This window comes from Dendrobates tinctorius, unplaced genomic scaffold, assembly GCF_039654945.1.
Source record: "Dendrobates tinctorius isolate UK_male_01 unplaced genomic scaffold, ASM3965494v1 ptg000011l, whole genome shotgun sequence".
NCBI lineage: Eukaryota > Metazoa > Chordata > Amphibia > Anura > Dendrobatidae > Dendrobates > Dendrobates tinctorius.
The window spans coordinates 89,051,440-89,066,887 of record NW_027361679.1 but is presented as its reverse complement, the minus strand read 5'-3'; the positions used below and the strand labels follow the sequence as shown (position 1 = coordinate 89,066,887).

General features: G+C 42.5%; 1 protein-coding gene across 1 annotated transcript in view; it reads right to left on the bottom strand.

The window, feature by feature from the left end:
- MYDGF (myeloid derived growth factor) overlaps window positions 1-15,448 on the bottom strand; it is a 52,701-nt gene that overhangs the window by 22,726 nt on the left and 14,527 nt on the right. The window contains exons 3-4 of the mRNA XM_073544508.1: window positions 2,668-2,729; window positions 2,495-2,576 (exon numbers count right to left, since the gene is read on the bottom strand). Of these exons, the coding sequence (XP_073400609.1) occupies window positions 2,495-2,576; window positions 2,668-2,729 (144 nt within the window). The remainder of the gene's footprint in view (window positions 1-2,494; window positions 2,577-2,667; window positions 2,730-15,448) is intronic.

The following is a 15,448-nucleotide window of genomic DNA, read 5'->3' as shown; positions in this document are numbered from 1 at the left end:
TTATTTTTGTAGGGTTTTGGGCAGATTGCAGAGTGTCTTTCCTTTCCTATCCTTTATAGTAAGTTTGGGCCCCATCGTTTGCTCAGCCTATTTTCCTGCCTGTGTGTGTTTTCATCTTGTTTCACCATCAATACATGTAGGGGGGCTGTCTATTCCTTTGGGGTCTGCTCTGGGACAGTTAGTTTTCCCCTTTTCTTGCTTTAGGCTTATGTAGTCCTCCGGCGGTGACGAGGCGTCTAGGTCATCGTAGAAATGCTCCACTGCTACTGCTAGTTGTGTGGATAGGATCAGGGATCTGCAATCTGCATAGTTACCAACACCTCTGGTTTTCTGGGACTTGGCTTTTTGTTGTCCTCCTCGGTGACCCATTCATAACACCATTCCTTCCGCAAAACAAGGGGAAAAAAGGAGGTCTCTCCTCTATAGTCTGCTGACCTTTTAAAAAGCACCGCGTGACCTGAACTAGAGATTGGTCTGGGTAAAGAGGGGGGTAGGAGGAGGCGGCACTCCCGGTTACCATCTGTTATTGGAGTGGGAAGAACGGTACCCTGCAGGGGTCCGTCGACCTGGAAAAACCCCAGCATGGCCATAACACACAACAGTGTAGGAGGGGGAATGTGGAGGAGAGACTCCGTGTTCTCGCCTGTTGTGAGTTTTGTGAGAACGGAACTCTGAAGGGATCCGTCGCCCCTCTGCAGTCTGTGGATTCTTCGCCTGAAAACACGCTCTGCTGACCGAGTTTGCATGATCCTTGGTGGGATCTGAACCCAGGATCCCAGCGCTACAAGGCTGTAGTGCTAACCACTGAACCAACGTGCTGCATTAAATATGGAGGAGTCATCCGAGGCAGGCAGGCGAAGACCCCGACGGATTGAGTAGGTTTCATGAAAGGACTATCGCTGTGACCAGTGACGCCATGGGCTGCGACAGAGGCGAAGCCCACTCGGAGGGCTATAGTGCAGCGTAGATACCAGTCCCTGCAAAATGAGGCTGTACCACAGAATACACCCCCCCCCCCACATATTAATCCCTGTATCCTTTGCAGGGCAAAAATAATGGGACCGCAGGGTCAGAACACTTACCCAGGACTGTTGCCCATTGGTGCTCCAGGTTCGATAAATCCATGGTGGGATTTTGATTCCAGGACCCCATGCTACCAAGTGCCTTCCAGTGATCTGCCGTGGATGTCGTGTTCCCCCTTATGTTGCACACTGCTCAGCGTTCAGGCATGTAATCCCCTGTATCCCAAGAGATCACGTGGGTGGACAAAGATGGCCCCCCGGGATTTGCAGAGGCCGAAGTCTCGCAGAGAGAAGCGCCAGTTCAGGGGCGGGGCCTACTGGCACAGCATCATCCGGTGGGCGGAGCCTCAGGATTGCTCCATGAATAGGCCCAAGCCGGAGTCTAAATTTCTGTGGCCGGCATGAGCGTTACCCAGGGGTGGGGAACACCACAGGGGAGCGCACTGCAGCCAGACACACTCAGAGGAGAGAGCACAGCAGTGGGTGAATGGAGCTCTGGGAAAGAATCCCGCAGACATTTGTGTGTCATGTTTGTGCTGGGAACTGTTCCTGGGGTGCACACCACGTGTAGGGCTCATGACAACCTATGCACATAAATCTGGCCAGACACTGATGATGGTGCTGTCGTCATCTGGTGGGCGGAGCCTCGAGAATGCTCAGTGACTAGGCCTAAGCATTTCTTCTTGCGTAGAGCAAGACAGGGAGGGGGGGAGCAGGTGAATAAGCCCCGCCCATCGGACCGGACTGCGGCAGTTGACATACATCTGAACCGATATAAAAAAGGTATTTATGCATGAAAGGTGCGGGGTCAGGGGGAAGCAAAAGTACTAAGAGAATCCTTATGTGACACACAATTGAATGATATCATTATATGATATCTCAAAAAAGGGGTGACAGATTCCCTTTAACGGATTGCTGCTAGATCCATTCTAACTGATGATTACTGGACATGTGAACACAGCCTTGTGCCCATCCTTGCTTTCAGTGTCTTTTCCTACATTATGCTGCTCTCAGAGGAGGTAGCAAAGACCTGTGGACAGATTCCCTTTAGAGGGCACATTTGGTACATGCATGGATGTGATACAAGTCTGACAGATGTAGGTCCCTCTGCCGCAGGAAAGATCACTGAACATGTGAGCGACTATTTCGATTTACTTCTTGGTTCACATTTCACAGTCCATTTATGGACCACTATGCCGCCTGGACTGATCATGGGTCTGTCGATCCAACCTCACATGTTATTTTGGTGTCATCAGGCTGGCATAAGAAAGTATACCTTCTTAGTTGCTGAATAGGAAAGAATATCTACCATGCTTTAGTCAGATAATGCAAAAACATACTGTCTTGTATATGTATAAACATTTGTCAGAGGTACATGATGGAAGGATTTCCTAACGTGTCATTAAGGAGGCTTAATACACAACTTCATGTCCCAAGAGATTAATATTTTCAACCTATAATGTTACACTTACATAAGCTTCAAAGAATTCTATATTCCCGCCAGACACTTCAACTTTGAACTTCATGAAAAACAAATAAGATGTTCCCAGCGGTCTACAAAGATAATATAGAAGAAACTTCATTAGTATGAAAAAACAAAACATAGCAGAGGCTAGAATAAAGGGTTTAGGCTTTGATACCCTACCGCCATATTGAGCAAGAGAAATATCTGCTTTCCTCATCTACGCCAACACTCATATGCCATTTCTGTAACAAAGCAAAGCAGGACAATGAGTATTAGGGTAAATATTAGTGATAAGCGAGCGTGCTCGGGTAAGGTGTTATCTAAGCATGCTTGAGTGCCAACAGTATCTTCGGTATGCTCAAATCCTATGTTCGAGACTGCAGCTGCTCGACAGCCAAAACACATGCAGAGACTACCCTTTCGTTAGGCAATCCCTGCATGTGTTGTGGCCGTCAAACAGCCACATGTCACGCTCGGATAACAAACACCACTAGTAAATATGTCAGTGGAAAAGTTATGCTTATATAAAAACACTTAGAAATCAATATATAAGGAATAAAACAAATAATGATACAAAAACTGATACGATTCCCATGCCATCCATGGATAACACTGATAGCAATTACTAGATCATCTTTTCTGATTTTCTACAACGCTTAGCCTTAAGATCATGGGCAGATTTTATAACGAAGCACAAACAGGTTTATAACTCATTCAGCAAGGAGTAGAAAAAAAAATTAAATAAAAACCACACTCGTAGTAGAGTTTCTCCAAGAAGCAAGCGAATAGGTGCCTCATGGAGCTTTTAAAGGTTTGTTATGCAGAACGTGTATGCCATCATAGGGACTACATTGTTAAGAGGTTAATCTGTCATCAGGTTTTTGCCACCTAATCTAAGAACAGGTAATGCGGAGACAGACACCCTGATTCCAGCGATGTATCTCTTCTGGACTGCTTGTTGCAGCTTTGATTTAAAAAAATAAATAACCATTTTATCAGCTGGAGATTATTACTAGAGGGCTAATAAACCTGCTGCCAGGTAATCCTCCATATTCATCAGCTTTGTATAACGCCCACCACACCACTAATTCTGCCTATGCACAGTGTACACAGAAAGCTGGTACAAGCGGAATTATACAGGGCTCTGTATTCAGAGAATCAGATCTGTAGCAGGTAAAACAGTTTTCAATCAAAACTGCAGCACCCGGTAAGAGATACATCACTGGAAGTAGGGTCTCTTCCCCTACATCATGCTGCTCTGTGGTAGCAAATACCTGGTGACAGGTTGCACTGATCCCATTGGTTTTAACCATTTTAGTAGTCATGCTGCTAAAGAATGGACACTGGTGGGGGAACGTTTTTCGTGAGACAAGGACCCACAGGAGTAGGCGTCACGGGATCTTTGCTCCCAACACTTAGTGCAATTCCAGAATTACCAGCTAAAGGGAACCTGTCAGCAGGATTGTGCTCAGTAACCTACAGACAGTGTCAGGTCGGCGCCGGTATACTGATTACAATTATACCTTGGGTGATGAAATCCGTCTTGTGGTTGCTGTGTAACCTTTATTTTCAGTTAATGACATGCCCAAACTCTGGGGCGGCCTGTGGGGAGTCTTCATGTGGTGCTCTGATTATATATCCATAATGCAGACTGCTGACAGGTCACTGATCCCTCACTGACCCAGGGCTGTGGAGTCGGTAAGCCACAGTTGCGACTCCGACTCCTGGATTTTTAAGGCTCAGACTCCGGCTCCTTCATAAATGGCCAATTCATAACAACAAATTTACTGTTGTAAAATATTAACCCCTTAGCGACAGAGCCAGTTTGCAGCTTAATGACCAGGCCAATTTTTACAATTCTGACCACTGTCCCTTTATGAGGTTATAACTCTGGAACGCTTTAATGGATCCCGCTGATTCTAAGACTGTTTTTTCGTGACATATTGTACTTCATGTTAGTGGTAAAATTTCTTCGATAAGTCTTGTGTTTATTTATGAAAAAAAACGGAAATATGGCGAAAATTTTGAAAATGTTGCAATTTTAAAACTTTAAATTTTTATGCCCTCAAATCAGAGATGTGTCACACAAATTTCTTAATAAATAACATTTCCCACATGTCTACTTTACATCAGCACAATTTTGGAAGCAAAATTTTTTTTTGTTAGGAAGTTATAAGGGTTAAAAGTTGACCAGCGATTTCTCATTTTTACAACAAAATTTACAAAACCATTTTTTTTTTTTAGGGACCACATCATATTTAAAGTCATTTTGAGGGGTGTACATGACAGAAAATACCCAAAAGTGGCACCATTCTAAACACTAGACCCCTCAAGGTGCTCAAAACCACATTCAAGAAGTTTATTAACCCTTTAAGTGCTTCACAGGAACTAAAGCAATGTGGAAGGAAAAAATTAACATTAACTTTTTTTTGCAAAAAATTTAATTCAGAACCAATTTTTTTTTATTTTCACAAGTGTTAAAAGAGAAAATCAACCACAAAATTTGTTGTACAATTTCTCCTGAATACGCTGATACCCTATATGTGGGGGTAAACCACTTTTTCAGCACACGGCAGAGCTCGCAAGGGATGGAGCGCCGTTTGACTTTTTCAACGCATAATTGGCTGGAATTGAGATCGGATGCCATGTTGCGTTCGGAGAGCCCTTAATGTGCCTAAACAGTTGAAACCTCCAACAAGTGACCCCATTTTGGAAACTAGACCCATTAAGGAACTTATCTAGATGTGTGGTGAGCACTTTGAACCCCCAAGGGCTTCACAGAAGTTTATAACGTAGAGCCGTGAAAATAAATCTATTTTTTTCCACAAAAATGATCTTTTCGCCCCAAAATTTTTATTTTTACAAGGGTAACAGGAGAAATCATACCTGCTCAGTTATGCGATTTGTCCTGAGTACGCCGATACCCCATATGTGGGGGGAACCACTGTTTGGGCGCATGGGAGAGCTCGGAAGGGAAGGAGTGCCATTTTGGAATGCAGACTTTGATGGAATGGTCTGCGGGCATCATGTTGCGCTTGCAGAGCCCCTGATGGGCCTAAACAGTGGAAACCCCCCACAAGTGACCCCATTTTGGAAATTAGACCCCCTAAGGAACTTATCTAGATGTGTGGTGAGCACTTTGAACCCCCAAGCGCTTCAGAAAAGTTTATAAACGCAGAGCCATGAAAATAAAAAGTCTTTATTTCCACAAAAGTGATTTTTTAGACCCCAATTTTTAGACCCCCAAAGTTGGCAAATAGTGGAAACCCCTCAATTCTTGCTCCAACCCTAACCCCAACACACCCCTAACCCTAATCCTAACCCTAATTCTAGTTCGCCCTAACCCTAATCCTAACCCTAATTCTAGTTCGCCCTAACCCTAGCCCAATTCTAACCCTAGTCGTGACCCAAGCCCTAACCCTAGCCCAATTCTAACCCTAGTCGTGACCCAAGCCCTAACCCTAGCCCAACCCTAACCCTAGCCCAACCCTAACCCTAGCCCAACCCTAACCCTAGCCCAACCCTAACCCTAGCCCAACCCTAACCCTAGCCCAACCCTAACCCCAATGGAAAACTGAAAAAAAAAAAATATTTTCTTTATTTCATTATATTGGCCTATATAAGGGAGTGATAAACGGGGGGGTTATGTACTATTTTTTTTATTTTGATCACTATGATCATTTATCTGCGATCACATCAGAGGAGAGAGAAATTAAATGTAAAATCGCGGCTTTTTTTTGCGGTCGCCGTTATAGGGTTAATAACGGCGAATGCAAAAGCGGGGGTCGGTAAAAACCGACCGATTCATGTTCTCTGGGGTCTCAGCTACCCCTGGCAGCCGAGACCACGGAGAAAATCCGACACTGGGGGGCGCTATTCACTTAAAATCACAGCGCCGTGAATTAACGGCGCTGTGGTTTTAGTACCCTTAATTACCGCCGTTAAAAGGCATATCGGCGGTCGTTAAGGGGTTAAACATCGTGCTTATTCAGTTTCTCACCATCATATAAGTAATCAGACCACTTAGAGCAAAAACTACATTTATTAGAATACAATTAGAATATAGCAAATAACTTTTATAAACTTTTCTAAACTGTAAGTAAATATGCAATAAACACTTTTATGCAGTTAATAAGAAGAAATCTATAAATTTGTCCCCAGAAAAATTTGCCTCTGTCAGATCCTCCTTCATGGATGCCCTCAAATCTGATCTAATTATTTTGAGAGCAGAGAACAACCTCTCTACACTAACTTGTGTTGGTGGCAAAGCAGTAACCACTCGGGCAACATCTCTGACAATGTCAGGATACAGAGGAATCGCTTGTTGCACTGTTATTTTTGATGAACGGTCAAATTTCTCAATTTCTTTTAGTGCACATGAAAAATTCTGCTGAAATGTACTGGCTGTGTTCCTTGATGGGGATGACTTCTTCTATGCGGGAACGCTTTGCACGGTCCTTGTGATCCAAATATTTTTCGAAATTAAATTCTTCATCAGTTGATGAGGGTGAAGATGTGGCAGGATGACCAAATTCTTCTTGTTCCTCCTGACTGTTCTGCAACCCTTTCATCCTTACTGCTATTTCAAACAGAGCTTCTTTTCCTTTACTTAGCTGTTGATCATCTAGAAGAATCCGATGCATTGGGTCTACATAAACAGCTGCCAAAAGAATGTTATTTTGTAATAGTAGCTCCTCTCTCCGTTTCATTGATGTAGCAATGCCACTTGCAATTAACCCTCCTCTTTGGGACAGGCGAAACATCAGGTTCTTCCACTCCTTTAAGAAAATACCTGGAGTTAAGTCCTCTGCTTGTAATTTTTTTGTCACTGTAAATGGGTGCTCTAGCAATTTTTCCAGCTCAGTCACCTGATTCCACTGACTTTCATTTAGCGTCAGTTGAGGGTTAGCCATGTCTACAAGAAAGGTTTTCAGTTCAACCAAGCGCTGAATCATTAAGTAAGTACTGCCCCATCATGTGGCTTGATCAATAATTGCCCCTTTTCCAGCACGTCTCTTCAATATTGAGTCAACTTTAGGGGTTCTGGCAACAGTAGCCAATTTTCTCACCTTGCCAATCAGTGCAGCAGCATGTCCTTCTTGCAGACTGTCTCTTATAGCCAGCTGTAGCGTATGCACAACACAGCGCATGTGATGAATGAAAGAACATATTGACACAGTTTCAACAAGATCATCTAAACTATCATGTTGCTGTTCATCTGAAGCAACTTCAGTTTGCTCCTCAGTTACAATACTGTGTTCCTCTATTTCAAACATTTCTGTGTCTGTGGACCCAGAATGTTCTTCTAGCTGCTGGTCACCATCATTACTCTCATTCATTAGCTTAATAGTACTTATCATATTTGAAGGGGAAGAGTCTTGAGGAGATCATTTGCATATTCCCAGTGCCTTCTGGGATAAGTGAAGAGTCTCCGCGAGCTCAACGATCACTGGGTTTTGGCGGTTGCAGCTGAAAAGAGGAAATCGGAAGTTTGGCTCATCTTTCATCGTTTTTAAGAAATCTCAAGATGGAAGAGGCCAGGAGCCATTTGGTGAGCTGCATTTCTTGCTACATGTTCACAGATTTACCAGTGGAAAAGCCAAACTTCACATGCCACAAATGCAAGCTTGTGTCCCTGTTGGAGGAAAAGTTGCAAAATCTCGAAGAGAGGTTAGCTACGTTGAAGATCATTAAGGAAGGTGAAGAGTTCTTGGACAGAGCAGAATTATCTCTTCATGTTACAGAAAGAGAAGAAATTCGAAGTGCACTTGAAGAAACAGAGGAATGGAGACATGTGACCCAGAGAAGCAGGAGGATCAGGAGGCAGTCAGCACCCATACTGCTCAGAAACCAGTACCAGGCTCTCACGCAGGAAGACAATGAAGAAATACATCAGGATAAGACTTTGCCAACAAACAGCAACCTTGTACGCCCTCAGAGTCCTCCTGGATGGAGAAAGAAAAATGTTGTGAAGAAGAAACGGAGAGTGGTGGTCATGGGGGATTCCCTGTTGAGAGGAACAGAGGCTGCTATCTGCAGACCGGATATAACTTCAAGAGAAATGTGCTGTCTTCCAGGTGCAAAAATTAAAGATGTGTCTGACAGGATATCAGGACTCTTCAGACCTACAGATGACTACCCATTCCTGCTACTACATGTGGGGACAAATGACACCGCAAGAAACGACCTGGAAACCATCTGCAGAGACTTTGAAGACTTAGGCAAGAAAGTGAAAGAACTGGGAGCGCAGGTGGTCTTCTCTTCCATCCTCCCAGTGGATGGCCATAGAACAAGGAGGTGGAATAAGATTCTGCAGGTGAACAACTGGCTACGTCGATGGTGCCGTCAGCAACGATTTGGATTTCTGGATCACGGAGTGAACTACTTATACGATGGACTACTTGCTAGAGATGGGGTGCACCTTACGAAGACTGGAAAGCATGTATTTGGAAGTCGCCTTGCTACACTTGTAAGGAGAGCTTTAAACTAGAACAACATGGGAAGGGAAGCAAAAGACCAGAAAAAGCCATACACCTGACAAATGCTATTGAGAACTCTGCTATTAGAAGTGGAAAGGAAGAACAAAGACGAAAGAATCTAATTAATAAAAATATTGGAGAAAGAGAAACCAATCACAAACTAAAATGTTTCTATACTAATGCACAAAGCATGGGCAACAAACAAGGAGAATTGGAACTACTAACACAGGAAAAGAAATATGATGTAATTGGAATCACTGAGACTTGGTGGGACAATACACATGATTGGAATACAAGACTAGAAGGATACAACTTATTTGCAAGAAACAGACTTGATAAACGAGGAGGGGGTGTCGCATTGTATGTTCGAAACGCGTATATCTGCACAGAGATTGAAGCTTCAGAGACTGGGAGTTCTGTGGAAACTGTTTGGGTAAGAATACAAGGACAGAACAATGGAAAGGACACCATTGTAGGCATTTACTACAGGCCGCCTGTGCAAGCCGAAGATATAGATGAACTCTTTATGCATCAGATGGCCAAGTTCTCCAAAAAATATGACATAGTTGTCATGGGAGATTTCAACTATCCAGACATTTGTTGGGAATCTCTCTCAGGCAAAACTAACAGGTCAAGGAAATTCTTATCCTCTCTTGCTGACAACTTTATCTTCCAAAAGGTAGGGGAGAAAACAAGGGGAACTGCTACCTTGGATCTAATCCTTATAAACAGGGAGGAAATGGTTGAGGAGGTAAAAGTGGCTGGGACCCTAGGAGGTAGCGACCATGCTATTTTAGAATTTTGGATAACTAGAGGCGGAAGACCTGTGAAGACTCAGACGTCAAGGTTAGATTTCAGAAAGGCAGATTTTAAGGGATTCAGAAAGAGAATTGGAGGGATCCAATGGCTGGATATCCTTAAAGACAAAAATGTCCAGGAAGGATGGGAAATCTTGAAAAATGAAATTCTCAAAGCACAGTTGTTAACAATTCCGAAAAGAGGGAAGAATAGGAAGCATTTAAGGAAACCAGGATGGATGAACACAGAACTTAAGCACATGCTAAAAAGGAAGAAAAAAATGTTTATAAAATGGAAAGAGGGAGGCATATCTAAAGAAGAATATAATGCTGTCTGCAGAACCTGCAGGGCACAAATCAGATTAGCTAAAGCTGAAAATGAACTGAGGCTTGCAAGAGATGTCAAAAGCAATAATAAAGGATTTTGGGGATATGTCAAAAGTAAAAGAAAAGTCAAAGATGCTATAGGATTTTTACAGGATGAAAATGATGAAATGGTTAGACAGGATGTTGAGAAGGCTGAACTTTTAAATTCCTATTTTGCATCTGTTTTCTCTCAGAAAGGAAATGCAACATCAACTGTTATTCACTGTCCTATTAAGGGAATAGAAGAATCCAGGATATCTATAAACAGAAAGATAGTGAGGAAACACTTAGCTAACCTAAATGAATTCAAGTCTCCAGGTCCAGATGAATTACACCCCAGAGTACTGAAGGAGATAGCAGAAGAAATTTTTGAACCCCTCTCCATAATCTTTGAAAATTCTTGGAGAACAGGAGAAGTGCCAGAAGACTGGAGAAGAGCAAATGTTGTTCCTATCTTCAAAAAGGGGAAGAAGGTGGACCCAGGCAACTATAGGCCGGTGAGTCTGACTTCTATACCAGGAAAGATCTTTGAACAAATTATTAAACAACATGTATGTCAATACCTGGATAAGAATGAAGTGATTAAACAGAGTCAGCATGGGTTTCTAACTAATAAGTCATGTCAGACTAACTTAATTTCCTTCTATGACGGTATCACTGATTGGGTGGATCAAGGAAATGCTGTAGATATAGTATATCTTGACTTCAGCAAAGCATTTGACAAAGTCTCTCATACAATCCTTATTGAAAAAATGACTAAGTATGGAATGGACAAGGCAACTGTTAGGTGGATTCATAACTGGCTTAGTGATCGGACCCAAAGAGTGGTCGTAAATGGCTGCACATCCAGTTGGAAGAATGTCTCAAGTGGGGTACCACAGGGCTCTGTCCTGGGCCCTGTATTGTTCAACATCTTTATCAACGATTTAGATGAAGGAATTGAGGGTAAACTGATTAAATTTGCTGATGACACAAAGCTAGGAGGGATAGCTAATACTAGAGAAGAGAGAGAGAGGATTCAAAAAGATTTAAATAAACTGGAGAAGTGGGCAGCAACTAACAGAATGGTTTTTAACAGGGAGAAATGCAAAGTACTACATCTGGGCAATAAAAATGAAAAAAGCATATATAGAATGGGAGGAATAGGGCTAAGTGACAGCACATGTGAAAAAGACTTGGGTATACTAATAGATCACAGACTGAATATGAGTCAACAGTGTGATGCAGCAGCAAAAAAGGCAAATGCAATTCTAGGATGTATTAACAGAAGCATACAGTCTAGATCACGTGAAGTCATTATTTCCCTCTACTCCTCTTTGGTCAGACCTCATCTGGAATATTGTGTCCAGTTTTGGGCACCACATTTTAAAAAAGACATCAACAAACTGGAGCAAGTTCAGAAAAGAGCGACCAGAATGGTGACCGGTCTGCAAACCCTGTCTTATGAGGAAAGGTTGCAGGATTTGGGAATGTTTAGTTTGCAAAAGAGAAGACTGAGAGGAGACTTAATAGCTGTCTACAAATATCTAAAGGGCTGTCACATTGTAGAAGGATCAACTTTATTCTCATTTGCACAAGGAAAGACTAGAAGCAATGGGATGAAACTGAATGGGAAGAGACACAGATTAGATATTAGAAAAAACTTTTTGACAGTTAGAGTGATCAATGAGTGGAACAGGCTGCCACGAGAAGTGGTGAGTTCTCCTTCAATGGAAGTCTTCAAACAGAGGCTGGACAGACATCTGACTGGGATGATTTAGCGAATCCTGCTTTGAGCAGGGGGTTGGACCAGATGGCCCAGGAGGTCCCTTCCAACTCTACGATTCTATGATTCTATGAAGCATTGTCAGTTACGACAGAAAGAACTTGCTCTTTTTAAGTTCATAGTCTTGCAGAACCTTTTCCACCAAGACCTGGAGAAACTCACTGGTGTGATGAGCTTTGGTGTCTTTTACTGCCAATGTCTTGGTAACTATTTCATTTTTGTCACAAACAAATCGGACATTGATGGCAAAATAGTTCACTCTGACGTGTGCAGGAATCCATTTTAAGAAACAGAAAGCGTCCCTTGAGAATTTTTTTAAGTTCTTCCTTTTGTTTAAATCTTCTTCAATTACTAATTTTCTAATACTCTCTCTCTCCAGAGAAACACCAAGCTTGCGGGCCATTTCCCCATTCATACACATAAAAGCTGGTCGTGAAAATAATGAAATAGGCACACTATCCTTTACAACAAGCTCTATGATCTGTTTTTTAAATGTATCTACTGTCATTGTCACAGTAACTTTGTCACTGACAAAATATCTTGCAACTGATGGCTGCAAAGTTCTCTGCTCCTTTGTTTGGCTGGAAGAGCTGGGCACTGGTTCATTGGTTTGGATGCAGTCTTTCTCATCCACTGCTTTCAGTACTTCTGGATGAAAGCGCTGTAAATGTCTCTTTAGATTAGAAGCTCTGGTAGGAGCATTTTTATTTTTGCCTGAATATGCACTCATCTTGGCTTCACAGCATTTGTTTTCGTCTGGATCATTTGTCATACACTGACAGACATAATGATTTCTATCTTGAGTGATGGTGAAATGTTCAAATACAGCTGATTTAATGTGATGCTTCTTTGACATTCTCAGGTTTTTAATTCTGCATTCAGAATCCAAATGACAATTGTTTTTCCTAAAAACAATTGTACAAAATTATTGCCAGGTCGTACAACTGATATAGTGGTCAGTAATACTGTTATTATTCCTCATGTACTCACAGTTAACTGATGCAAAGTTTGTTGAAAGGATAATACTTCTTACAGTCTTCCTCTTCTGAGTAGCAGGCAGCTGTGAGATGCTTGGAAGACGCACACCTAGTATGATCTAGTCTAGAGGAGGAGCTTTACTACTAAGAATTTGCAACACATTTTCACTTTCAGCTTCATACATTGTAAGTAGGGGGGTTGGGGCAGCATGAGGTTAACCTCTTCGCGACCGCCCACAGTAGATAAACGTTGGCGCTTGCTGGGCTTTGTGCAGCGCCGACGTTTATCTACTGTCGGCGGTTTTGTGCCCCCCGGGACCCCCTCATACCTTATAACGCGGGGATCCCGGTGCACAATGCATGCTGGGACCCCCGACGTCATCGAGACCTGATTGGTTCAGGTCCTGATGACGTCGCGTCACAGCAGCCAATGAGAGAGCTCGCTGGGAAAGCTGCTTGTTTCCCGGCGATCTCCCTCATTATAACGCCACTTCTCCTCTGATCTCACACTGACAGATGAGCAGAAGTGAAGCAGCGTTACTGTGTGACTAGATCGCTGCCTGGCACAGCTGATCGCTGCCTGGCACAGCTGTGCCAGGCAGCGATCTTGTCACACAGTAACGCTGCTTCACCTCTGCTCATCTGTCAGTGTGAGATCAGAGGGGAAGTGGCGTTACTATGTGCCGGGCAGCGATCTTGTCATATAGTAATGCTGCTTCTCCTCTGATCATCTGCCAGTGTGAGATCAGAGGAGAAGTGGCGTTACTATGAGTCAAAAATACAAAAAATAAAAAACACAAAAATAAAAAAAAAAGTAAAGAAAAAAAAGCAGGTAGGCAGGCTAGGGTTAGGGGTGTGTTGGGGTTAGGGTTGGAATTCGAATTGGGGGTTTCCACTGTTTAGGTACATCAGGGGCTCTGTAAATGCAACATGACGACTGCAGACCATTCCATCAAAGTCTGCATTCCAGAACGTCACTACTTCCCTTCCGAGCCCCACCGTGTGCCCAAACAGTGGTCCCCCCCCACATGTGGGGTACCAGCGTACTCAGGACAAATTGGACAACAAATGTTAGGGTCCAATTTCTCCTGTTGCCCTTGTGAAAATAAAAATTGGGAGCTAAAAGATCATTTTTGTGGAAAAAAAATGATTTTTTTATTTTCACGGCTCTACATTATACACTTTAGTGAAACACTTGGGGGTTCAAAGTGCTCACCACACATCTAGATAAGTTCCTTGGGGGGGGGTCTAGTTTCCAAAAAGGGGTCACTTGTGGAGGATTTCCACTGTTTAGGCACATCAGGGGCTCTGCAAACGCGACATGACACCCGCAGACCATTCCATCAATGTCTGCATTCCAAAACGTCACTACTTCCCTTCCGATCCCCACCGTGTGCCCAAACAGTAGTTTTCTTCCACATATGGGGTACCAGTGTACTCAGGACAAATTGGACAACAACTTTTGGGGTCCAATTTCTCCTGTTACCCTTGTGAAAATAAAAAATTGGGGGCTAAAAGATCATGTTTGTGGAACAAAAATGATTTTTTTATTTTCATGGCTCTACGTTATAAACTTCTGTGAAGCACTTGGGGGTTCAAAGTGCTCACGACACATCTAGATAAGTTCTTTAAGGGGTCTAGTTTCCAAAATGGGGTCACTTGTGGGGGTTTCCACTGATTAGGCACATTAGGGGCTCTCCAAATGCGACATGGCGTCCTCTCTCAATTCCAGCCAATTCTGCATTGAAAAAGTCAAACGGCACTCCTTCCTTTCTGAGCTCTGCCGTGTGCTCAAACAGTGGTTTAGCCCCACATACGGGGTATCGGCGTATTTGGGAGAAATTGCACAAAAAATTTTGTGGTTCATTTTCTGTTTTTACACTTGTGAAAATAAAAAAAATGGTTCTGAAGTAAAATGTTTGTGAAAAAAAGTCAAATGTTTATTTTTTCCTTCCACATTCCATTCATTCATGTGAAGCACCTGAAGGGTTAATAAACTTCTTGAATGTGGTTTTGAGTACATTGAGAGGTGCAGTTTTTAGAATGGTGTCACTTTTGGGTATTTTCTGTCATATTGACCCCCCAAACTCACTTCAAATGTGAGGTGGTCCCTAAAAAAAATGGTGTTGTAAATTTTGTTGTAAAAAATGAGAAATCGCTGGTCAACTTTTAACCCTTAAAACTTCCTAAAAAAAAAAAAAAAAATTATGTTTCCAAAATTGTGCAGATGTAAAGTAGACATGTGGGAAATGTTATTTATTAACTATTTTGTGCGATATCACACTCTGATTTAAGGGCATAAAAATTAAAAGTTTGAAAATTGCAAAATTTTCAAAATTTTTGCCAAATTTCGATTTTTTTAACATATAAGCGCAGTTCATATCTAAGAAATTTTACCACTATCCTGAAGTACAATATGTCACGAGAAAACAATGTCAGAATCAGCAGGATCCGTTGAAGCGTTCTAGAGTTATGGCCTCATAAAGTGACACTGGTCAGAATTGAAAAAATTGGCCTGGTCACGAAGGCAAAAACAGGCTCAGGCGCGAAAGGGTTAACCAAGTATAAGATTAGATA